Source organism: Ochotona princeps, chromosome 14, assembly GCF_030435755.1.
Source record: "Ochotona princeps isolate mOchPri1 chromosome 14, mOchPri1.hap1, whole genome shotgun sequence".
Classification (NCBI taxonomy): Eukaryota; Metazoa; Chordata; class Mammalia; order Lagomorpha; family Ochotonidae; genus Ochotona; species Ochotona princeps.
In genome coordinates, this window is record NC_080845.1 from 47212540 (window position 1) to 47239270 (window position 26731).

The 26731-nt window shown below is 40.6% G+C and overlaps 1 protein-coding gene across 1 annotated transcript in view; it reads left to right on the plus strand.

Moving 5' to 3' along the window:
- The window catches only part of FREM1 (FRAS1 related extracellular matrix 1), a 144229-nt gene that overhangs the window by 54671 nt on the left and 62827 nt on the right, over nt 1-26731 (plus strand). The window contains exons 15-21 of the mRNA XM_058672677.1: nt 36-129; nt 4606-4858; nt 10778-10972; nt 12077-12262; nt 13605-13801; nt 20987-21209; nt 25292-25436. Coding sequence (XP_058528660.1) covers nt 36-129; nt 4606-4858; nt 10778-10972; nt 12077-12262; nt 13605-13801; nt 20987-21209; nt 25292-25436 — 1293 coding nt within the window. The remainder of the gene's footprint in view (nt 1-35; nt 130-4605; nt 4859-10777; nt 10973-12076; nt 12263-13604; nt 13802-20986; nt 21210-25291; nt 25437-26731) is intronic.

Sequence of the window (26731 nt, forward strand, 5' to 3'; positions counted from 1 at the left end):
TCTGTAGAGATTAGTGATGGATATTATCCCCATAGGTATCAACATGATGGATCTGAGGTGCTGCAGGATGACATACTCTTGGAGGTCACAGATGGCACAAACTCAGTAGAATTTGTTCTATACGTTGAGGTGGGTAAAGTTTTCTTCTGGACCAAAGAAATAAAACCTCTGCTTTGGAAACCTCTCAGTGTCTCTAATAAAGCTTGAAACGCATGGCTCCAAAGCTAAGGGATGCATGCTGACATCTTTGTGTATCTCAGGCTTTGGAGACCACAGTTATGTTGGTGAGATGGGGATAGTGTTTTCTCTTCACAATGTATTTAAAGATAGAAGTAGATTGGCCTCAAATATAGATAATTTGTAAAATAATCAGGTATATGTACAAAATGCTTCTATTTTGTACTATGACACTCAGAAATTCTTATTTAGCAGTTCAGTATGTTAGGCTAGCATCCCTGGGGTTTTTCTGTTTATGACAGAAACCACACATGCCTGTGTATGGTGTTTCTTTGTGAATTTCTGTGCCATGTAGCTTTGGCATGATGTCTGTTTCCCCTCCTTTAAACAAATGGTGAAGAATAAGCCCATGCAGATTAAATGTGTGCCCAGTGGCCTTATGGGAGCTCCTTAAGTTTTCTGTTGAGTACCTGCCATGTCCCTGAGCACGGCTTATACTTTGCATGTTTGTGCCACCATTGGCAGAGAGATCTTCTGAAGGATTTACCATATTTTCTGCACAGCTACTATGTACGGAGAATTGGCACCAAATTTTGTGTTAGGATTCCATCAGATAACTGTGGCATGAGATCATTACCGATGGTGATAAAAACATTTTTGTAAGCCATTTTACAGTTATTAATTACCAAAGAGTATTCCCACAGTTTTTTGTTTTCAGAAGCAGATAAGAAAGATGTTGTCCTCATGTCTTAGCTAGGGACACTCAGGCTCAACAACGTGCCTGAAGTCTAGCATCGCCACTCTTTGGAGCCCCATCAGTGTTTTTCCTCCTGGCTTTTGCCATGCATTGGCATTGCCAGTTGATTGTAAACACTGCTTGTCACTAGTTCCTGAGTGCTTCTTTCTGTGCCTGGCATGCTTTTCCACTTGATCCTCATAATGGCTTCTGAGGTTGGGATGAAGAACATTGTGCTATGTCAGCTCCCAACAGGAACTGATGTATTCTTTACTGGTATATCTTTTTTTTACATAGAAGATATTTTTCTGGGCTAATTTTTTTTCTTTGTCACAACTTTTAAAACACTGACTGCTGGGTATGCTCACATCCTCTGTTGGAGTGCCTAAGGTGGAATCCAGGCTCCACTTTGCAGTCCAACATTCTGATCATGCATGTCCTGGGAGGAAAAAGATGATGGCTCAAGTAGTTGAGTCCCTAAAGCCCTATGTAGGACAGCTGGATAGGGTTCTGGCCTCCTGACATCAACCTGGCCTAGCTCAAAATGTTGGCAGGCATCTGAGAAGTAAATCAGTGGGTATAAGATTCTCTGTCTCTCTCACTCATACACACACACACACACAATTTATTAACTTATCTGAAAGGTAGACTTACTAAGAAACAGAGAGGTGAGAGAGACGGAACTTCCATCTGCTGGTATACTCTCCAAATGACCTCAATGGACAAGAGTTAGACCAGGCTGAAGCCAGGAGAACAAGAAATTTGTGCTTGTTATCTCTTGGGCTCAAGCGTTGGACTACTTTCCCAGACCATTAGCAGGGAGCTGAATTGGAACTAGAATGACCAGGACACAAATGGGTGCCCCATATAGCATGCTGGAGTTATAGGCAGTAATGGCCACAATGTTTCTTCTCTTTCTTATATGCTAAAAAATAATAATAACCAGCAGATTTTTAGGAGACAAAACCTAAATTCTATTGTCTGGCTGTGACCATCTTATTACAATTAAAAATGTGTTTCAGGGAAGTCATCTGTTTATTGTTACTTTTTAGACAAAAGGGAGTGATCTTTGAAAGCTAAATAGAGGCAAAGCAAGCTTTTGGACCAGTGTTTATAATATTTGCTTACCCAGAAGAAATTCATAACTGTATTGGCTCTGGGCATTGTTATCCATTTGAAAGCTGAGGTTCTTTTATGAACAACTGTATGATCATTATTGAATTTGTTGGTAAGATTCCCTAGAGTCAAGAACAATGAGAAAGAGTATCTTTAATGAATTCGTTTGGAATCCATGGACAAAGATAATCTTTTAAATATTTTCAAGTTTTTAAATTTCTTTTGATTTTTTATTTTTCATGATATGGTTCCATAGACTCAGGGATTTCCCCTCTTCCCCTCATCACTGTTTTGCCCTGTATTTTTTTAATAATGGTTTAGTCCCTCAACAACAGTCACAAATCCATCCTTCTGCTATTTAAGCGTATCCTGACGTAAGTATGAAGAATTATGTAAAGTCCAGCATTCTACTGTCAAGATATATTTAATAGCTTCATTGGGAGTCCATCTTTTATTCAGAAGTAGAGGTGCATACTGCAGTTTATTTCCACTTCATGGTATATTTGCCTCCATTATACAGTTCTTCTAAATATACATAAATACGTGCTTACCTATGTATCTATTTTTTACCAAGTCAACAGAAAGAGAATATTGTATACTATTTTTGGCCTTTTGATTAAATAATTATGCCTCAGGTTTCCAACTCTCCATCCTTTTGTCCATTAAAGCAATGGACTGGAATAACTTCATATGTATTTTTTTCAGAGTTGTTAGCCTGTTTAAATAGTAGGATAGGGATTGATGTTGTGTGTCCTGGGATTAATTTCCCACCTGCAATGCTGACATCCTCTGTCCTGGATGCTGCATTCCCAAGCAAGCTTCATGCAGATGAGCCTGAAAAAGCCATGGAGGATAGTCCAAGTGCATGGGTCCCTTCTGCCATGTGGAAAACTCAGAAGAAGCTCTTTACTCCAGGATCCTGGCTGCTGCCTTTGGCCTGGTCCAGCCCTGGCTGTTGTGGTCATTTGGGGAGTGAAACAACAGATGAAAGACCTTTCTCTATGTATCTCTCCCTCTCTGTAAGTGTTGTCTTTCGAATAAAATAAATCCTTAAAATGAAAAAGAATACTAGGTTAACCAGGGCATATATATAGCTATTTCTAGTCATTAATTTATTTAGAAAATATTTAATAAGTGCCTATATATGCCAAGTTCTAGGCAAGATGTTTGGACTGTGATGATCAAGATGAAGAGGAGCCCATCCATTGAAAAAAATATATGTATTTAACTGAAAGTTGGAGTTAGAGGAAGAGGGGAGAAAGGAGGGAGAGATTTTTCATTTGCTGTTTCTCTAACCCAGATGACTGCAATGGCTGGGGAAGGGTCATGCTGTATTGGGGTGAAAATTGAGTCAGATGGCCAAGGCAAAGTGTGGGTAAGGCACTCAGGAGAAGGCATGGAAGGTTCTCATGCAGCAGTGACTTAAAATTGATTCATTTATTTGAAAGGTAGAAAGAAGAGAGGGTGAGACAGAGGCAGAGACCTTCCATTAGCTACTCAACCGTAGAATGACTACAACAGCTAACGCAGAGTCAGTTCAAAGACAGGAGGCAGAAAATCTTCTTGGATCTCCCACATGGTGGCAGGGAGCCCAAGCACTTGGAACAGCTTCCACTTGCCCCCCAGGCACATTAGCAGGCAATTGGAGTGTAAGCACAATGGCCAGGCTTGAACTGTCACTTCGATATAGTATGCTAGTGTACTGGGTAGATACACCCTGTTGTGGCATCATGCTGGTTCCTTGAAATCCACATTTTTGTAAGATCGCTTTCACTGAAGAACAGGAAAAGGAAATGGAGGATTGAAAGGACTCAAAAGCTAGTCTTGCCCTGATTACAGGTAACTGTGATGTGAACTCAGATGCAAAATGGCCTTCTTGCTTATTTGAAAGACACGGTTATTTTTTTCCATTTTTCTACATGATCAGGAAGCCAGCATGGTCCCATGTTGCTTTCCCTTCCCTTATGTTTGGGGTATTATTTTCCTGCAAGTGAGAGAGAAACATTTTGTTCAATTGAAACCTGGCATGGGTAGAATGCTTTCAGAGTTTCCACTCTAACTCCCACGGTTTGAAATGCAGCTGCTGCTTTTGGTAAACCCAAAGCAAGTTCCTGGTTGGCAGGATGTTGAGGGAGGAGGAAAGCTTTGTAATCACCAAGTTGTTGGAAATAAAAATAACATTGATGCAGTAAATGTAAATGCATTAGACTACAAGGATCATTATTCCACTGGAATATATGTGGATTTAACCACAGAGGACAGTGATTTGGCAAACACTTTATATTACTTTTATATTTTGTCTGTCTGAAGAAAAATGAGAGCTTGGAGTCCCAAATCATAGCCACATTCTCCCATTTCTACCTCAAGTATTTCTCATGTGGGGCATTTCTTGCAAGATGGTTTGTACAGAGAAAGTTATGAGTCACAGGATGCTTGGCCGAATTCCATGGCTATTATTTCCCAGGTCTGGAAGATGGAAATGCCTGTCAATTTGTCTAGGAGTTGTGAGTTACCCGATGGGCAATTTCCCATTTCTTTTTTTTTTTATTTAAAATGTGTATTTTCCTCCTGTGTAGGTATTCCCTATAAATGATGAGCCACCAGTCCTGAAGGCCGACCTTATCCCCATGATGCACTGCTCCGAGGGTGGAGAGGTGGTCATTACCTCAGAACATGTTTTTGCGACTGACGCAGACAGTGATGATTTGAAACTAATGTTTGTGGTTGCTCGAGCGCCTGAGCAAGGGGTGGTGAGCAAAGCTGGAGTCCCTGTGTCTCAGTTCTCTCAAGGCGACATTATTTCAGGGACTGTGACATACAAACACACAGGTAAGCAACAGAGCAAAGGGAATTGCAAAGCAAATGTGAGAGTTTCAACTGCCCCCCTGTGCTACAAACTGATAATCTGGGGGATCTTAATATTTGCTTCCTGTAAAGCAGTGATGCATGGGTGAGGCTTGGGAACAGTGGTGAAGATGCCACTCAGGCTGTATTATAATGCCCAGCTTTGAGTACAAGCTCTGGTCCTAATTCCCGTTTCCTGCAAGAATGTACTCTGGGAGGCAGCAAGTGATGGCGCAAGTGCTTGGATTCTGCTCAGCTCATGGGAAACCCTGGTAGAGTTTCTGATTCCTGGTGTTGGCTGTTTGGGGAGTAGCTGTTGGGGAGTAAAAGTAACAGGTGAAGATCTCTGTCTCTCTGACTTTCAAATAAGTAAATATTTTTGAAAGATAAAATTGCAGCCCTTATCCCATTTTTGCAAATATCATCACCAAATATATAGGTAATTCTTACTCAAAAAGTGCAAAGAAGGAGAGTCAATACTAGCTGCCGTTATACACAATTTCTATTTATCCTGGATTCCCCTCATCTCTCTTTTAATAAGTCTTTTGAGAAAGACTTATTTGACCATCACAGCCTATGGATCTGTAAATCATAACAGACATGCCTGAAGTAGCTTCCCTAAGGTAATTATATTATGATTTCTAGGAGATAGCTCATCACCAGCTAACTCCTAAGAAGTAGCTCACCTGCTTTTTGGGTTCCTGAAAGATAATGTGTTGTACTATATTTGACTTGGCCACAGCATGTAGTAGTCTGAGTACAGCTATGGTGTACAGCTTGCTTATAAATACTGTCTTAATTTCTGCTGTCACATGATATTGGTGCAAAATGGCACTAGTTCCCTACATGAAATGGAAAATTAATAAAAATGTTACTTTGCATGATTATATGTAAGTTATGTAAGATTGGGCACTATGGGGCTACAGATCTAGGAAACACTTTCAACATTTGGTTAAATAAACAAATAGAACTCATTCTTGGAGTCAGTAAGTAAAGACACCTAGATAGAACTCAATCTTTGAGCTAGCACTGTGATGTAAAGATTTTTTTTTTTCCCATGGTGCATATTCACAAGAAGCCAGAGCTGGAAGCTGAGTAGCTGGCACTCTGATATGAGATGCAAACATCACAAGTGGTACCCTATCCACTGTGCCAATTGCCCACCCCTCATGCTAGCTTTAACCACACTCTACTGCAGCTTGTGTGTTGAATCTGCAAGTCTTGTAGAGAAAACATGACATTTGTGAGAAACTGGTGGCTCAATCAAGCAAGGGTAACTATCAAAATTCAAACGATGTTCTTGTTTGAAAAAGCAGAAACACTGAAGGAGGGCAAGGACTCAGGAGGAGAGATTTCAATAGCTGAGAGTTAATTTGGAAATGAGAGAGAATGTTCCAAAACCACGTCCTTCACACATTTTTGAATACAATGTTTTATTTTTTTAAAAATTTATTTTATTGTATTGTTGTTGACAATCTTTACATAGTTAATTGTGGTTAAAAAAAATGGTTCAGGGGGTATAGGGAAGTGGGTAATACTATTATGTCCATATTGTTTCCATCATGTATCTGAGGTAAAGGGGGATATTGAGAGAGAAGCCCCACCCGGTTTCCCACCCACCCCAAGTCCCGGGTGTGGGGCATGCTCTGAGATGTTTGCTCAAGTGGTTTTAACAGTTCTCTAGTTATGAATCACTGCCAGTTTCGCTCGATGAGGTCGTCCACTGATTGATATGGTCCATCATAAAGTCTCCGATTGCCCCATATTTCGCTGCCAACATATAGCTGAGATGAATGATTGACCTGTTCTGTCTTCTGTCTTTTCTTGGTTAGGGTTCTGAGTCCAGCAGTTCAATTGGGGAGATCTCCAAAGAAACTTTGAGGTATTCCCAGACCAGATTCTTGTATGTTCTAGCAAGCACAGGGCCCGGCATAGTCCATCACCCCGATCAGCTGGTGGTTTCAATTGCTGGGTTGGTTCTGTTTTCAGTCCCAAGTTGCACTGGAACCAATGGGTGTTGCAGTCCAGTCTAGTTCTGCCCAGCACATACTGAATACAGTGTTTTAGAAGGATATACAGCAACGCCAGTTGTGTCATGCTAGTTAGTTACTGTAGAACACTTTAATCACTCTACCAGACATCTTTCTTTAGCTGGCATCTGCCTGGTCTCTTTTGTTTAACTTGGGGACAGCTTTCACTGGTTGTTTCCTGGTCCTGTAAGCATTGTTTGTGTGCTCCGTGCCTCTCAGTGTCACTCACAGTTCTCTGAGTTCCTCAGTAGAGCTCAAAAGAGAAGGCAGAAAAGAGATCTACAGACTGCCTCGGACTTCTTCGGTTGCTGTTTATCACATAATTTGAACCTTTTTGGAGGCTCATGTGGCACAGGCAAAGGGGTGAGAGGAATGATCTACTCTTCCAGTGTGCCTTGTTCCTAGGGCCAATCACAAGCCTCACGGATTACTGGATCTCTTCAGTGCGATGTCCGTGTAATATTAACTAGTTTCTTTTTTTTTTTCTTTTAATGTAGGCTATAATAAGACAACCAGTTTTGGTCATGTAAATTAGAAGAAACACTGGGTTCTAACAGGATGTTTTGATATTTAAATGCTATGCTTTCTGATAATGCTCTCACTTACTCAACTGGTGATTACTCAGTGCTGTGCCTTGACCAACCTAAGGAACCACAGAGTCTGAAGGTGCCCCTTCTTTATGCATTGACTACAATGACCACCCAAGAATAGTTTTTTTTAAGATTTTTTTTTTTACAAAGTCAGATATACAGAGAGGAGGCGAGACAGAGAGGAAGATCTTCCATCCGATGTTTCACTCCCCAAGTGAACCGCAACGGCCAGTGCTGTGCCAACCCGAAGCCAGGAACCAGGAACCACAGCCTTGGGCCATCCTCGACTACTTTCCCAGGCCACAAGCAGGGAGCTGGATGGCAGGTGGAGCTGCCGGTGTTAGAACTGGTGCCCATATTGTATCTCGGTGTGTTCAAGGCAAGGACTTTAGCCACTAGGCCACGCCGCCGGGCCCCCCCCCAAGAATAGTTTTTGCAGTATTATTTTATTTGCTCCCCGTAATAACAAGAACACATATTCTTTTCAGAAAAGTTGAAAATACAAAAATATAAAGCAGAAGCATTAGTAGTGCATTAAGCCTATGTTTGTAGAGTGGGTTTGAATTGCATTTTTGCAAAAATTAATGGAAAAGAAGAGGAAGGAAGGAGGGAGGGATATTCAGAGAGGGAAGCCTAGTTATTAAATTCTACTTGTGGGAAATACATGAGCTGTTTTGTTTATATTGATATAAAGTAAAATGTATATATATATATATATATACACACACACATCATCATCTGATTACACCTCTTATAGATAATCTCTGTTAACATTTCAGGATCACACTATCTTTACAAAAATTTTTTAAGAGATTTGTTTGTTTTTATTGGAAAGGCAGATATATATAGAGGAGGAGGGACAGACAGGAAGATCTTAGGTCTGATGATTCACTCCCCAAGCAGCTGCAATGGGCAGAGCTGCACCGATCCAAAGCCAGGAACCTGGAGCCTCCTCCAGGTTTCCCACGCAGTTGCAGGGTCCCAAAGCCTTGGGCTGTTCTCAGCTGCTTTCCCAGGCCACAAGCAGTTGGATTGGGAAGCAGGGCTGCTGGGATTAAAACCGTACCCATCTGGGATCCCAGTGCATGCATGGCGAGGATTTTAGCCCCTAGGCTACTATGCTAGGTCCTATCTTTTTATTTTTAATTAAATATATTGTATATGCAGTTTTGAACATTACTTTTATTAAGAAATGCACTGAAAATATCAGTGAAATGATAAGCTTTAGCAACAAAATATTTTACTTTTAAAAAGTATATTAATAATTGCTTTCTTAAAAATACATTGTTTTTCTTCCAATGTTAAACAAGAAATCATTGAAAAACTTCCTTTTGAATTATGCTGTGATTAACATTTTGTAGTCAATCAGCCACCACACTATATTCCATTGTCAGATCACAGGTCATGCCACTCTTCCCATGGTTGGAGTTCTGAGTCCAGTGGTTTAATTAAAGGGACCTTCAAAGAAATCTTGTCTGAGGTGATCCCAGATCTGAGTCTTGTGTGCCCCTGCCAGTATGGGATCTGGCTCGTTCTGTCACCTATGTCAACCTACACAAGCACTGATACTTGCAATTGCTAGGTCAGATCTACATCTCCAGTCCCATCTATTACACAAGCCAGTGGGTGCTATGGCCCAGCCCAGTTCTGCCCACCACACACTTGTCTCTCACATACACCAGTAGGAGCTGCAGCCCAGTCAGAGCAACCCTCGATAACCCCCACTCGGCCAGCCCCCAGCCCTGGTTCTGTGCCTGCCAGCATGTGCCGTGGACTAGCCCGCTCTATTTCACATCCCACTCAGCTGTTGTACACATCATTGGGTGTTAAAGCTTAACTCAACCTAACCAACTCCACCCTCCAGCTCTCACTCATTCCAGCAGGTGCCACTGCCTATCTAGCCAGGCTTGCCCCCAGAACCAGTTCTTGCGCTCACCAGTGGGAGCTGCAGCCAATCAGAGAGGTGCCTACAGTCTCCCATTCCCTACCCCAGATCTTGCACTGTACAGGTGGTTCTGCAGTCTAGCTCCACAGAACTTGCTCCCAGTCCCAGCACTTGCCAGCTGATACTGCAGCAAAGCACAACCAGGCTGATTGTTTCTTTCTGTCAACTTCAATTTTGTTTTTTCTGTATTCTCATCCTTTAATCACTCCACTGCTCAATAATATCATCTCTAGGTTTTCCTTGTCTTTTTTTTTTATCAAAAAGGCATTTTTACACAAAGAAGGAGATATTGAAAGAAAGATCTTCCATCCCCTGGTTCACTACTCCAATGTCTGCAATGGCCAGAGATGAACTAATCCAAAGCCAAGATCCAAGATCCAGGATCCCCCTCCAGGTTTCCCACGTGGATGCAGGATCCCAAGAGTTGGGGTCATCCTCCCTTGCTTTCCCAGGCCACAAACAGGAGCTGGATGGAAAGTGGAGCTGCCGGGATGCAAACCAATTCCCACATGAGATCCCGGTGCATACAAGGCAAATCTGACCAGAGTGTCTGGTGAAAATGAACAACGTGCCTGAGCTTTAATGTTTTAACCTCTTTGAAACCCTGCTGTCTTCCTCTTGACCTTTTGAAGGGGATGAGTGAGAATCACCAAGAGTTTACTGGCAGAGGTTTGCTGGCCTCTACAGGACCAGCAGCCCCACTCCAGGCTGTTGGTCACTCAAGAACAGGCTGCCTTTCTTCTTTTTTTTTCTCACTAAGTTGGGGGTATTCCAAATCCCAAAGGGTCAGCAAACAGAAAAAAGAAGAAAGCTAAATATCTCGTTCTTTCCAAACACCATCTTCTTGGCTAATACATAATAAGAAACTGGAATGTAGATTACCTTTGTCTTTGACCTCTTCGGGGTCCCCTATGTCTCTCATGTGCCATGTGCTTGATGGTGGCCCATTGATGGTGGTTAATGCAAAAGAAGTGACAATGACTGATAATGGGATGGAGATGCCTTCTGCCTCTCCACACACTGAAAGATTAGGATGGAAGAATGAAACATCACCAGTTTAGCATCACATCTCTTTCTTGTTCATTTGTGAACTGTCAGGCCCTTGTTAGCACTGCTTTGCCCTCCATATGGTGTTAGATGGCTGGCAGAGATTTCACTAGAGGCAACAGATGGACAAGCACTTTGAATTATTTTCCTAACTGGTCAATGCTGTGGGTTTTACATTTTATCTGCTTAAGTTCCTTCTTGGTTGCTTCATGTAGAAGATTTGGGAGTAGATTTTATCTTGGGATTCTATGTTTTTAAGAAGTCAAGTGTTACATATGGTTGTTTCTTCCAGGTGGAGAGATTGGCCTCCTGCCTTCTTTTGATACCATCACATTGGTGGTTTCCGATGGAGATGCTGGCCCTTTTGTGAACGGCTGTTGCTACAACGGACCTAATCCATTTGTTCCTCTTCACGAGTCCTTTCTAGTGTATGATCTCAATATCACAGTGCATCCAGTGGACAACCAGCCACCCTTGCTTGCAGTCGGTGATACTATTTTTTTTTCTGTTAAAGTGCTGTTCTCTTCCTTCATGTCATACCTGTGGTTCTGTAAAATAATACTTAGAGTCAAATAGAAAAGCACCATGAATTACTCCACAATAATTGCCTCAACACAAATTTGTAAAAAAAAAAAACCCAAATTTGTGAAAGATTATGATGTACAAGAATGTAGTTGTTTAAAATTTGATATTTCAGCATAGCAAATACATATATACATGTATATGTGAGAACATGTATGTGTCTATGTGTGTGTGTGCTAGAGTAAGGGAGAGAGAAGAGAGTGAGTGAGTATGTGTTTTGGGACCAGGACAGAATTGAACTATTTCACAGGGGAAAATATCATTTGCCTGCTAGAGAGAGAGAAATTTATTTTATCTGTTATAATTTCCATTAGAACAGAATGAGTTTACCAGAGAGACCATTTATATATATCTAACCTTATTTGCTTTTCAGAAAGTCATCTCTTCATAGGCATTATGTATATGTTCTGTCTCTCAGAAAAAAATACAAGCATATGTATGAATGTTATTGTAATTTGCAAACTATTTGCCAAGCAATGTTCTGGAAAGGAAGCATTATCCCAGCAGAATAATTAAGCACCACAGCATGAAAAAAATGTTCTTTATGCACAATTCATAATCACACTCAGGTAATTAACGCTCTGACAAACAGTGGGAACAACCGATCTTGAAGAGCACATCAACTACATTTAGTGGCTTATCATTAAAACAGTTTGGCAATTCTTCTTTTCATTTGTCACTCTGATAGAGACACCAGGGAAATCAGAGTTCCTCGAGACCGACTAAAGAGCTCTGTTGGAGCCCTTCACATTTCGGCTGCCTTTCCATTATTGTCTGGCTTGCTGGTACCAAAAAATAGATATAATTCTGCAAGTCAAGTGAAATCCTGCCCAGTACTCCTGAATATTTTTGCTCTAAACAGAGTTCTGCCAAAGGAAATGAACATCTCCCGTGGAAGTCTATTTGAATAGAGGAAGTCTCTCTGAATAGGATTCTCTCCCCCTCAGTCCCTCCATGCTGATGAGAAGAGTTCATGCTAAGTTGTAACTGTGTTATTGTTTGTATGCAGGTGCCACATTCTTTGTAGATGAGGGCTTGTCAGCAGGCCTTACCATTAACCATTTGTCTGCCACTGACCCGGATACTGCAGAAGATGATTTAGAATTTATTTTGGTTTCTTCACCCCAATTTGGCTATCTTGAAAACACGGTCCCTTCTGTGGGTTTTGAAAAAAGCAATGTGGGCATAAGCATAGGTAAGTCAAGGTTTTTATGACCAATGATAACCTGTCTTTGTAGGTGTAATTGAGCAGATCATAGAAGTAACTGGGTTTGGTCTTCAAAAAATGTTCACAGCACTGAATTCATTCAAGATGTTTCTTCTTAATTTTTGTTCTTTGCAATGCAGGTGAGTTTACATTAAACATAATGGAGCATTCTCTTATAAAAAAGAAAATGATACACATTGAAGGGATACTATTTTTAAAAGGTCTTTGCAACACAGTCAGAAAATTATGCTAGAATAGATCTGGTGATGGAGCTGATATTATGGCACCAGCATCCATATGAATGGGGTTTGAGTCCTAGGTGCTTCATTTTCTTTCTTTCTTTCTTTTTCTTTTTTTCTTACTTGACTTTGAAAGTCAGAGTTACAGAGAGAGAGAGACAGAGAAGGAAAAGGGGAAATAGAAAAAGAGATCTTTCATCTACTAGATGGCTGCAGTGACCAGAGCTGTGCTGGTCTGTAGCTGAGAGCCAGGAACTTCTTCCAGGTTTCCCTCCTGGGTACAAGGACTTGCGACATCCTCCACTGCCTTCCAGGCTGTAATCAGGGATCTAGATCAAGAAGTGGAGCAGCTGGTACACAAACCAACAATCTATATGGGTTGCCGGCCCTAGCAGATGGAGGATTAGCTCATTATGCCACCATGCCAGGTTTCAGTTATTTAAAGCTGAGTATGTCAGGCAAAAACAAAACAACAGAGACAAAATCAGAAAACAGTAACAAAATCGTTCAAGGAAACCACTTTAAAAGTAAGAGGTTCTCCAAGACTCTTTGAGTCATAGCTGTTTATATAGGAGGGATTCAAAATTAATTACATTAAAGTTACCCAGTTTCTCTTGTGTTTTTGCATACAACTTGGAGAAATTTTTCTTTTGAGTTTAGTCATGACAATGTTTCAACTGACCCTACTCAGCACAACCAGCTGCAAGGTGTAAACATTACATGGGCTTGTCTTTGCCATGATTGCTTCTTCCTTTTGTCTGGAAGCATAACAGGGACTGCTTGTGCAGGAATATTGATTTAACAGGGAGGGTTGACATTCGTTTCTAGGATGTTAATAGTGGTCATGAAGCCCTTTAAACATTGTGGTTATCATTTATCACTCATGTGTTTTACATGCAATTTCAATCCTTCCTTGTGAAACTTGGGTACCTGCTTTTGTGTGGATGTATCCCTTGAAAGTGGTCATGTAGATCTACTTCTAAAATCATGTGCTTGATTTATTGGGAAATATGCTACCGGTTGGTTGAGAATTGATAACCAGTACCTTGGAAGTAATCTTTTTCTTTTTCGCTTTTCCATCTTTATTCTAGCTTCGTTTCAGTGGAAACACTTGAAGGCTTTCCACATTAACTATGTGCAGTCCAGACATTTGAGGATAGAACCCACTGCCGACCAGTTTGTGGTGTATGTGACAGATGGAAAGCAACGCTCCTTGGAGATACCATTTTCCATTACAATCAATCCCACAAATGATGAAGCTCCTGACTTTGTAGTCGAGAATATCACTGTAAGAAACAAATCAAAATGTTCTTAGTGTCTCATTTTCCAATTTTATCTTGTCCATTTATATTGATCCAGATGCACTTTTCATGTTACGTTGGTTAGGGGTGAGAAAGGCAGTAATCTAGGCAATGCAATGCAACCACTTGGAAACTGTTAACCTAAGAATAATAATGATGGTAAAGATAATAATAATTGCTAACATGTAGGTTGTGTATCTAGAGGATGGAATATTTACCAGATTATATGTTAAAAGACTATACAATATATAATAATATGTATACATATATGTATGTATTCAATGTTTGCAATAAGCAATATCACTAGTACCACTTCAAATTAGGAAAGATTACAAATACTGGAAGTTAGTTGATATATAGGGAATTTGGATTATGCAGTCTGATTTCGTACCATCCCTCTTAACCAATGCTACAATGTGGCAAGAACTCTTAATTCACAGATTATAGGCATCTTTTAAAATGTAACTATTAATAGAAGAGATACAAGCTGAAAAAATACGATTTGAACATTGTTTTATGTAGTTCAAAATGTTTTTCTATAATTTGGTTGTTAAATATCTATATCTATTTAGATGGACAGATAGCTAGCTAGCTAAATAGCGCTTAATATTATTCCTGAGATAGTCTATTGTCTTTCAAAAGTAAAAAATGAAATTAAATAGCTAAGTAAATTCTAATGTTGATAGTCATATAAAGTATACTAGGAAAATCCCCTTCTCCAACAACCACTTGCTACTTCACACTGACAGTATGTGGTATAATTCATTCCACATGAGGGATCTGTGTACGTGGCGGCAATGTTTATGTGCTGTGATTTTCCTATGTGTTTTTTATTTACAAATGAGGGCTCAGATAATATGCACTACTCTCTCTCTCTCTCTCTCTCTCTCTCTCTCTATATATATATATATATATATATATATATGCTTTCATATAATTCTTTAAGACTTTAATTCTTTAAAAATTCTTATTATTGAAATTATTTAAATTATTTCTTATTAAAATTCTCTAATTCTTATTTAATTCTACTTATGGATAGCAGATTTTGATTCAGTAGAATGAACCCAGGCTTTGCAATCAGACATAATTAGGTGTAGTTTTTTTATTGATTACATTGCATTATGTGACACAGTTTTATAGGCACTGGGATTTCCCCCCACCCCTCCCCAAACCCTCCCCCCCCGGTGGATTCCTCCACCTTGTTGCATTACCACAGTTCAAATTCAGTTGAAATTCTTCCATTGCAAGCATTTACCAAGCATAAAGTCCAACGTCTAGATTAGTTCATCAGTTTCTTAGGGAGACCATCTCTGGTCTGAAGGTAGGGCCGGCAGAGTATCATCCCAATCAATTAAAAGCCCTGACATAACATCAGTAACAATTTATAATGTTATGGGATTAGTTGACATGGTATTGAGTAACCAATATGTTAAAAGAGAAAAAAAAAAGAATGCAAGTTCTGAACCACATCCTGTGACTTCTACATTGACATTTCAATTATTAGCTTATATACAACCGGGTTCTATACAATTAGGTGTAGTTTTTATGAATGTGTAGGGTATTGGACAAGTTACTTCTCTCCATGCTTCTATTTCCTCATCTGAAACATGCTTATCAAATCTTCTTTTGGGGGTAACTGATGATGATCTGGCACAGGAGAGGCCCTTCGTGCATGGATGCTGGGGTGGGCATGTGGACAAGTGGTTAAGCTGCCAATGAGGAAGCCCACATCTCACACTCAAGCACCTGGGTTCAAGTTGCAGCTCTACTTCCAAATCTAGGTTCCCTCTAACATGCACCCTGGGAGGCAGCAGCTGATGGATTGATGGATCAAGTAGTTGTGTTGCTGCCACTTACATGGGATCTTGATTAATTCCTAACTCCCAACTTCAGCTTAGTTCAACCTCAACCATTGCTGGCTTTTAGGGAGTGCATGGATGATCTCTTACTCTCAGTCAGTTCATGTCTCTCTGTCTCTTTGCATCTCAAACTTGAAAAAAAAATAGATGTCATGCATTTTACTGTTTGCACTGGTGTGTTATCTTTTTAATGATATGGACCAGAGCAAATATTAGCAATTCAAAAATCATTACTTTTTTATATTTTGCTAAAAATCAAACTCTAAATGCCTAAGTCTTGAATTAATTTTCTACTGAATATTACTGGAATGTGAGAATAAGAATGAAACTTATGAGCCAGCCCATGCCTTGCCTTTTCTGTTGGCACATGGGTTCCTCTGGAGAGCCATTCAGTAATTATGAGAAAAAGAAAAAAGTTCATTTATAATTCCTTCTGTAGCTACCTCTATTGTTTGGGATTTGCCTAGGGTTGGGGATCCTGGAATAACTGGGCCACTGGGAAGTTGTCTCTTGCTCTTCTCTTGAAGTCATTACAATTTGGATCTGGGTATTCCCCAGTGGAAGCTGCTGGAGGGTAACAATTACTGGAGTCCTATGTGCTCACAGTAGCACATATTTTTTATTGGTTACATTGCATTATGTGACAGTTTTATAGGCACTGGGATTCCCCCCACCTCTCCCCAAACCCCCCTCCATGGTGGATTCCTCCACCTTGTTGCATGACCACAGTTGAAATTCAGTTGAAATTCTTTCATTGGAGGTATTTACCAAGCGTAAAGTCCAGCATCTTATTGTCCAGATTAGTTCATCAGTTTCTTAGGGAGACCATCTCTGGTCTGAAGGTAGGGCCGGCAGAGTATCATCCCAATCAATTAAAAGCCCTTATGGAATTAGTTGACATGGTATTGAGTAACCAATATGTTAAAAGAGAAAAAGAAAAAAAAAGAATGCAAGTTCTGAACCACATCCTGTGACTTCTACATTGACATTTCAATTATTAGTTTATATACAACCGGGTTCTATACACCTTAAAATGGCTATAGATTACTATTCAGCTGTCTCATGCCTATTTTAATTTTAGTGGTTAGCGCTTTATAGCATTGAAGCATGATTTTGCTGAACCTGGCTGTTTTTCGGGTAATCTAACTCTGTAACTCGAACAAGACATATGTCAATAGTTTAGGTGAACAGTTTTAGGAGTGTGTGCAGAGAAATCTTCAATACCCCAGTGAGGAGTAACTAATCTTTGTGTCCCACCCAGTGAGTTATAAGTGCATCCCTGCTAAACATTTCCTGTCTGATTCTAAGCTTTCCTTGTTGTTCTCTAGCTATTCTAGATTTTTTGTGTGTTTGTTCGTTAGTTTGTTTTGAGGGGTTTCTGGAATGATCCTGATGGTCATTACGAGAGAGGGTGGGGACACAAAGTCGGAACCGGGCAAGGACCAAAAAAAGCTCCTCTCTCTAGTCCCAAAGGAAGTTTATTGTTCTTTTGTTTCTGTGGACCACTCAGTGCTCCTGGTTGTTGTTCCGATGACCTTGGATCCTGCAAGGCAGGATTTGGGCTTCTTCCATCCCATGTGGTAGATCCAAATGGGAGTGGGTGACCTCAGAGTTCTCGTCCTCCGAAGGCACTCCAATTCCCTGTGGTCTCCTTGGCAGTTGGGATGTAGTCCTAGGTGCTCGTACTGATAGTCCTTGGTGAGGATCTGGGAGTCTTCAGGGTTGGGTTACAAGCCTCCTGCTGTCTGCCTGCTCAACTCTGGGGTCCCCCCCCTGCTCTGTGCATATGAGCTCCTGTTAAGAGGTTGTCAGGATCGTTCCTGATTCCCCCCATATGCCTTTGTAGTTTTACTATTGTCTAATGCTGATTCGAGTCTGTTGTCCATGAGTTACCAGTTATAAGCCTGATAGGTTATACTTCCCGCCTTCCTCACACCTTCTAGGGTAATGCTTCCCGTCTTCCTCACACCTTCTAGGGTAATGTAAGATTTCTCTGCTCTCCCTCCCCATTACAGAATAACATAGGGTATTAAAAGTATATTAGGTTCTACAGTTCTTTGATGTAGATCATAAGCAGTCTGACTCACATTGATTGTTGATTCATAGGTTACATCACATTATCTTATTACATTAGATACAGGCTGTTTGAGGTTGAAATAGTATTACAATGTACAGGTACTATTTTCCGGATTGACATAATTTCATCTTATATTAGGGCAAACATGTGGTATTTAACTTTTTGGGATTGGCTCATTTCCCTTAGCATAATGATTTCCAGTTGGGCCCATTTGGCTGCAAAAAACTGCATTTCTTTTTTTAATAGCTGAGTAGTATTCCATGGAGTAAATGAACCATAGCTTTCTTATCCAATCCTCTGTTGATGGGCATTTAGGTTGCTTCCAAGTTTTTGCGATTATTGATTGTGCTGCTATAAACATAGGGGTGCATATTGGTTTCTCGTGTAACAGATGTTTTGGATATATTAGTAGGACACATTTTAACCTTTATGTGATTTCTTTCAATAACTATTTTGCTTTCTTGTAAGAACAGAGACTTACTTTTGAAGATGGTTAGGCTTCTGTCCATTTATCCCGCAGAATGAGTTAAGATTTTTAGTTTAGGCTATTAGAAACCAGTTGAGATTTGTGTACTACAACGTTTTTGCATTTTCTGTAGACTGACATAAATGTTGCATCATTACAATCTCAATTAACAATTCAAATTGTGAGCTTGGCGCGATGGCCTAGTGGCTAAAATCCTTGCCTTAAACGCGCCAGGATCCCATATGGGCGCCAGTTCTAATCCTGGCAGCTCCACTTGCCATCCAGCTCCCTGCTTGTGGCCTGGGAAAGCAGTCGAGGACGGCCCAAAGCCGTGGGACCCTGCACCTGTTTGGGAGACCCAGAAGAGGTTCCCGGCTCCTGGCTTCGGGTTGGCACAGCACCGGCTGTTGCGGTCACTTGGGGAGTGAACCAGCGGATGTGGGATCTTTCTGTCTCTCTCTCCTCCTCTGTGTATATCTGCCTTGAAACAAATCTTTAAAAAAACATTTAAGTTGCATGAAAGAATCCCACCTTTTGTTTGATAAAATTTCCCAATAATTAAGGTAGCCCTTAGCCTCATGATTAAGATACTCGTTAATGTGCCGGCAATACTGTATCATAGTGTCTAGTTTCAATGTCCATCTCTGCCTCCTGTGTTCAGCAGGCCATAGCAGGCAGTGGCAATGGTTCAAGTGACTGGGTTGCTGCCATGCTCATGGGAAATCTGGATTGAGTTCCAGACTCCCAGCTTCAGTCCAGTACATCTCAGCCATGGCTATTTTGGGCATTTGAGTGGGGAACCAGTAGAGGCAAGCTGTCATTATTTGTGTCTACCTCTGAAATAAATTTTCCTAAATTTAGTTAAGTTCTAAATTTTAAGTAGTTGTAAACAAAATTTAAAGAATTTCCCAGTTATCTTGAGAACAAATTTATTCTGAATGAGAAACATTGTTATATAGTGACGCAGAGGTGAGAAAGACGTCATAATCGGACTCCATGAATAAGGAACATTGGGCCCGGCGGCGTGGCCTAGCGGCTAAAGTCCTCACCTTCAACGCTCCAGGATCCCATATGGGCGCTGGATCTAATCCCAGCAGCTCCACTTCCCGTCCATCTCCCTGCTTGTAGCCTGGGAAAGCAGTCAAGGACGACCCAAAGCTTTGGGACCCTGCACCCACGTGGGAGACCTGGAAGAGGTTCCTGGTTCCCGGCTTCGGATCGGCGTGCATCGGCCCGTTGTGGCTCACTTGGGGAGTGAATCACCGGATGGAAGATCTTCCTCTCTGTCTCTCCTCCTCTCTGTATGTCTGGCTTTCCAATAATAATAAATCTTTAAAAAAAATAAGAAACATTGTAACATATTTTAAAGTTCAAGTTGTCAAGAAAATCCAAGTGATCATTACACCTGATTTCATAAATGTCATTGTGAGTTCAACTATGATGCCATTTTAGATCTTAGAAAAAAATCAGATAAGAGCAAGTTAGTGCTGTTCTAACCCAGGCTTCATATATGATGTTTAAAAGGTATTTGCAGGAGGGCTCCCTCCTAAATCAGTTAAAGAGGCCAAAAAGAGAGATTGTTTTCCCAAATCTGTACCATCTGTATTCGGCAGGGCTGGAGGGTCCTCTCCCCCATGAATTTGTCCTGATCTTGTCTACTCTGTTATGCCTCTTGCCCAGCACTGTAATTTACTTATTCACATTTTAATTGTCAGTGCACAGATATTCATAGACACCTGACTGATTGTTGAGAATATCTGTATTTCCCACAATGTAGAGAACAATAACATTGTGGATTATTTAAAAAGCACACAGGATGGTAGTCTAGTAGCTAAAGTCCTCACCTTGCATGCACTGGGGTTCCATATGAGCACCAGTTTGTATCTTGGCTGCTCCGCCTCCATCCAGCTCCATGTTTGTGGCCTGGTAAAACAATAGAGGATGGGCCAATGCCTTGAAACACTGCACCCACATGGGAGACCCAGAGGAAGCTCTTGGTTCCAGGCTTCAGATTGGCTTCGTTCTGGTCTTTGTGGCCACTTGGAGAGTGGACCAGTGGGTGGAAGATCTTTCTGTCTCTCCCAGTTTCTGTGAATCTGCCTTACCAATAAAAACAAATGAATCTTTTTCTTTTAAAAAAGGACACATTGGATTTATATACCCTATTATGTATACCCTGCTATATTTGAAAGTCGGAAAAAATATTTCTTGATTTTATCTTCCCAATGAGAGTGTGAAAAAACACAAGTGTCATAGTGTCAAATTCTACATGACTAAACCCTACATGGAGTAATAAACATTCCATTCTCTTTGAACGTAAAAGATACGAGAAGTCCTTTCTGTAATAACACGATGAAAATATGCTTACTATACTCAGTGTGTGTAGTAGATTTGTGCATTTCTAATGTGGAAGTGATGAGGTCAGGTAGGTTCAGTGAATGGAGCTGTTATTGAAGATGAAAGCTCCAGATTTGGTTTCCCAACTGGAAATTTTGTCACATTCAGGTGCCTTTTTCATTAACCTTTGAGTGCCAAACAACAGCATATACCTTTAAAATCTCATGTGCTTTGTCTTTTGTGGAAAGAAAGTACTTTATAGTTATATAACCTATCTGTTAAGCCAGTGACTTCTTTACAGGGCCCACTATTTATAAATCCCTTGGATAATTTGAAATAGGATATCTTCACATTATTTTTAGAAGTGCTTTGCCGTGAGGAAGACAGTTTCTCTTTCTGTCACAGCTGAGTTTTCTAACTTGTTCTGATTCAGGTGTGTGAAGGTCAGGGAAAAGAGCTGGACTCTTCCATCATCCATGCTGCTGACCTAGATATTCCTAAGGATCCCTTACTGCTCAGTGTCGTACACAAGCCACGTCACGGCCTCCTCATCAGTGGGAACTTCAGCAAAGATTTTCCTCTGAATAAGCAGCCAGCCAGCCCTCACCAGAAGCATGAACTTGTTCACAACTTTTCACTGGAGCTTCTAAGGACTGGTAAATCCTATTCCATCTTTATTCATTCATTATGGTTGATTTAATAAATTGGAGGGTGGGCTTTCGGCACAGCAGATAAGGCACTGTTTGGGATACCTACATCATATCTTGAAGCACTTGGGTTCAGGTCCCACTTCCATTCCTGATTTCAACTTCTTGCTAAGTGTACCCTGGGAGGCAACAGGTAGTAGTTTATGTAGTTGAGTTTATATTATCCATATGGGAGATCTGGATCAAATTCCTGGCTCCTGGCTTCAGCCTGGCCCATCCCTGATGTTGAGGACAGATAGTGGACCAATGAATGGGAAATATTTCTCTGCCTCTATTTGTCTCTCTGCTTTTCAAAAGAGGGAGGGATTGGAAAAACTCGTATTCATAGAAGACAGGTGTGGAATAGTGAATGCAGAAGTTGGTAGGCAGGGGGACTCAGATGTCAGTGAAAGAATACAAAATTTGAATTAGGAGGGATAAGTTTAAGACATTAGCTTCATGATCACTGTAATCAACAATATTTACTTGAAAATTGCGTAGAATAAGATGTATAAATATTACTAGATGTGTTTGTATATAGAAGAGTTTGTGCATGGAAGAGAAACAAAGAAAGAGATCTTCTATATCCTGGATCACTGTCAAAATAGTAACAATAGCTAGCCAAGGCTGGAGGAAGCCAAAGCAAGGAGCCCAGAACTCAGTGCAGATCTCCCTCATGGGTAACAGGAACCTAAGCACTGGGCTGTCACCGGCCATCTCCTAAGATGTACTTTAGAAGGAAGCAAGGATTGGGAGAACTGGGACTGGAATCCAGGCACTCCAATATGAGATGTTGACATCCCAAGTAGTGTATTAACCACCACATCATATACCCTATCAGAGAGTAAATTATAGGGTTCTCACACTGACCAAAATATAACTGTGTGAGGGAACACATGAATTGATTAGCTTGATTTAACCATTGCATTTGAATTATCCATCCAGAGTTGCCCACTGGCTTTGGATTCAGGTAGGGACAAGGCCTCACCTACAGATGGCAGGTAATTAAAAAGTCAATAACACATTTCCCCCTCATTTATACTGATATTAAAAGTGGTGTGTGTGATTCCTGATACTCCCACATCATGCTTGTAATATCATAATTTTTAAAATCCCTTCCTAAAACTATTGAAATTAGAGGACTTGATTTTCAGAAATTTATCTGCCAGAATTTCCGCAGTTGAAGCAAATATAGAACTACACACAAAACTCATTATTCTCTGCGGAAGTACTTTGCTTTTAAGAGAGATGGCATATTAGAATGATAACCTGAATTATTTTTAATCACTCTTTTTAAAGATTGGTTTAACCTACTTTTTCATAAGTAAAAATATCTTATGAGCCTGATGTTGTGGCACATAGGCTAAACCTCTTCTTGACAACACCTGCATGTCATGTCAGAACTCTGCTTTGAATCTCTGCTTCTGATCCACTCTGCTGAAGTGCCTGGGAAAGCAGCAGAGTGTTTGGGCATGCGCCAAACACAGAGGAGACTCTGATGGAGTTCTTGGCCCAGTCCCAAAATTCACAGCCATTTGAGGGAGTGAATCAGATCAAAGTTCTCTATCTTTTTTTCTCTTGTTCTCTTTCTCCACATCTCTGTCCATCCCCACTTCTCTTCCTCTCTCTCCCGCTACCCTCTCTCCCTCGCTCTGTTCTGCCTGCCTCTCTTCCTCTCCATGCCTCTTTCTCTGTCCCTGCATGCCTCCCTCCCTCTGCCTTTCAAATAAATACGTTTTGAAGGAAAATAGAAATACTTTAAAAATTTTGAAAGAAGTGTGCAGTTCTAGAATATTTTACCTATTCTCACTCTCCTTTTTTTTTTTTTTTTTTTTTTTTTTTTTTGCAAAGATTCATTTGAAAGGCTGAGTTACAGAGCGAGAGAGAGATCTTCCATCTGGTAGTTCACTCCCTAAATGGCTACAATGAAGACAAGAGCTTCATCTGGGTCTCCCACATGGGTGACAAGGGGCCAAGGACTTATGTTATCTTTTGCTGTGTTTCCCAGGCCATCAGCAGAGAGCTGGATTGGAACTAGAGCAACCAAAACATGAAGCAGTGCCAACAGTGGATGCCTGCATCACAGGCAGTAGTTTTACGTGCTACACCACAAGACCAGCCCCATAAATTAGCTTCTTAGTTAATATTTTGGGGACATTCTCAGAAATTGGATCTTTACTTTTGTTTAAGTTTTGGTTCATCTAAGACTACACTCAATTTATTTTTTAAAATATGTTTACGTAAGAAACCATGCTCTCGTCCATTGCAAAGCCCCGTGGCAGCTGAGGTTGAACCAAGATGTAGCTGAGAGAGAGGAACTGATCACAAAAGGAACCCAATCACTTGCATCATCACCACTACCTTCTGGGGTCTTTGTTAGCAAGAAGCTGGGGTTAAGAGCCAGAGCTGAGTATCAAACACAGGCATTCCCACATGGGACACAGGTGACTCACTGGTGTCTTATAACTGCTAGACCAAAAACCTACTCCTAACTATATTCTTTAAACGTCAGTAAATTATTGCAAACATTACTATCCTACCCTCTGTTTCATTATACACACACACATAGAACTTTTGAAATGACTGGTGTGTTATAAAATCTTTTCTCAGGAATTATTAGAAGCATCTTCTTACTGTTAAAATGCTGAAAATACAGTTAGTTACAGTGCTTCATTGTATAAGCAAGCTTTTAATTTTTTATAACTGTCTCCAATTTTTAAACATGCAGAAAGCATCCCATTGATATTAAATGTTGTATACTGGGGTCAGTATCATGTAAGTTAAGGCAATGTCTGTGATACGGCATCCCATATGCTGACTTGTATAAATCCCATCTGTTCCACTTCTGATTCAGCTCCCATTAATATGCCTGGGAAAGCAGGGGAATATGGTCCAAGTGCTTGGGTCCATGAATTCGTCTGGGAGACTCTAAGGAGTTCCAATTTCTTGGCTTCCATTGTAGTCTCTCTCTTTTTCTTAAAGATTTATTCATTTTTTATTACAGCCAGATATGCACAGAGGAGGAGAGACAGAGAGGAAGATCTTCCATCCGATGATTCACTCCCCAAGTGAGCCACAACGGGCCAATGCGCGCCTATCCGAAGCCAGGAACCTGGAACCTCTTCCAGGTCTCCCATGCGGGTGCAGTGTCCCAATGCATTGGGCCGTCCTCAACTGCTTTCCCAGGCCACAAGCAGGGAGCTGGATGGGAAGTGGAGCTGCAGGGATTAGAACCTGCGCCCATATGGGATCCTGGGGCTTTCAAGGCGAGGACTTTAGCTGCTAGGCCACGCCGCCGGGCCCCCATTGTAGTCTCTTAAGGAGTGAACCAGTGGATGGAAAATTGATCTCTTTTCCTCCTTCCTTCCCTTCTCTCTCCTTTTCTTTCTTCCGTTTTCCCTTCCTCCCTCTTTTTTTCTCTTTCCATAACTCTACCTTTAAATAAATGAATGCTCTTTTATTTAAAAAATCTGGTATGTCATGATGCATACTTTTCCTAAGTATTCGTATGCATTCCTTCATAGTTCTGTAATTTAGAAATAAATTTTGTGAGTGGTAAATGTAGGGCTTCCACCTCAGTTCTTTTTAAAAACTGATTTATCTTATCTGGGTGTTTTGCATTTCCATATAACTGTCAAGCAGTTTAACAAATTAGATATTTTTATATTTATGTTTTGATTCATTTTGATTTATTTTTGAATGGCTTGAGGTAGGGCTCTAACCATGTGATTTTTCTCAAGTCATTAATTTTCTCAGCTTAATTTCAACACCAATACTTTTGTTCTTGCATGGTTTTTGAAATGATATACCTTTTTTTCCAACTAATTTTAAGTAAGATCTCTATCAAATACTATTACCAAATTGAATAATCTTTAATGGGTTAAGCAGGTATTCTTTTACATCCTAGAACAAATTTCATCTCATTACAAACCATTGATTAATAAACTTACTTATACCAGTGCCTTGGAAATTAAAATGGATTACCTGGAATATGTGTTGGGATGGTTCAATGAAAGGAAGATTGACTTTCTCCCTTTTTTCCCTTCTTCCAGGAATGAGCTTGGTGTATGTGCACGATGACTCAGAGAGCCTTGTTGATGACTTCACCATCCAATTGTCAGATGGGAAACATAAGATACTCCAAACGATTTCAATAGAGGTCATCCCAGTGAATGATGAGAAACCAACACTGAGCAAGTAAGCGAACTGAAAGGAGTCCTTTTCAGATTTCCCAAATTCCAAAGAGTCTGAAATAGCTCCAGGGTGGTCTGTACTCCCTAAAGAACCAGATTCTAGGTAGCTCCTGTCACAACTAGCCCCTCCCACTGAGGCATCTGAACTGTATAATGTTAAATAGAACTCCTGAAGCTTACTCCTTTAATGATTTGATTTTCTTCTAAAAGTTTTAGTTAGGTGTAAAAGGTAAGATTGATTGAGCTCAAAGAATGGAAGGGACAGGTTATTAAATATTTAGACACAGGCACATTTACATGAATATGCCTGTACACATTAAAGTGCAACAATGTAGATTACACTGAAGTATCACATGAGCTGTGGGCAGTTCTCATCATGAACGTGATCGAACTTGTAATGAGGGAATGTATCAACTCCACTTGACATCATTCTGGCATTGCTTTGTCCCCTGGTCCTCCACCTTGTCCCATGTGGATCAACCCAGCCTGCTACCTTAGAGAAAATGATCAGTCTAACGGACCCTAAGTTGATATAATTTATTGCAGGCTTTCTCAGGATCAGTAATCCTTCCTGAGGGCTGAGTGTAGAAACGTGATTCTTCTCTGGGAACTTTACCCCTTTGTTCCCTGGTGCAACTGTGAATAGCAGTATATCGACAGTATGTGAATCACTTTCTGGAAGTGTATTAACTCCCACAGTCGGCTTCACCCTGCAGTAAAGGGGGCTTTGAACAAGTTCTTCCCTGACCTGCCAGCTCTCCTGTTGTTTGCCCTTAGGCCCTCAGAAACCACTGTCTTTTTGAGACTGGTGATAGTTTTGTTGGAGGGTTATATCTCAGGCATCAGCTTGGCCCAGAATATTCACCAGAAATTCCCATTTCCTTATTCCCTGACTGAAATCCCACACTGGCAGGACCTTGATTTTGTGAAGTATTTACAGTATTGTAAAGCTTTGTTTCTGATTATTTTACTTGTCTAAGAAAGAGGGTGTCCAGTCAAAGCTGACGTCTGTTAAGCAGCTAATACATGACAGTTCGTTAGATTTTGTACATCTTAGTCTATTCTTTCCTCACCAGAATTGTGGGACATATGTATTATTGTCACTGTTCACAAAAGCTGAGGCTAGAGAGGTTATGTAGTTTACACCAAGCACATTCTCAATCTTGACTGACTTCAAAGGCAGTGCTCTTGCTACTAATTTTCCTGGTAGAGTTCTATCTACAGAATGAACAAATCTCTTTCAACCTTGCTTTTAAACCCCCACCCCACCACCATTTTTTCTTTCCACTCCTTTTCCCT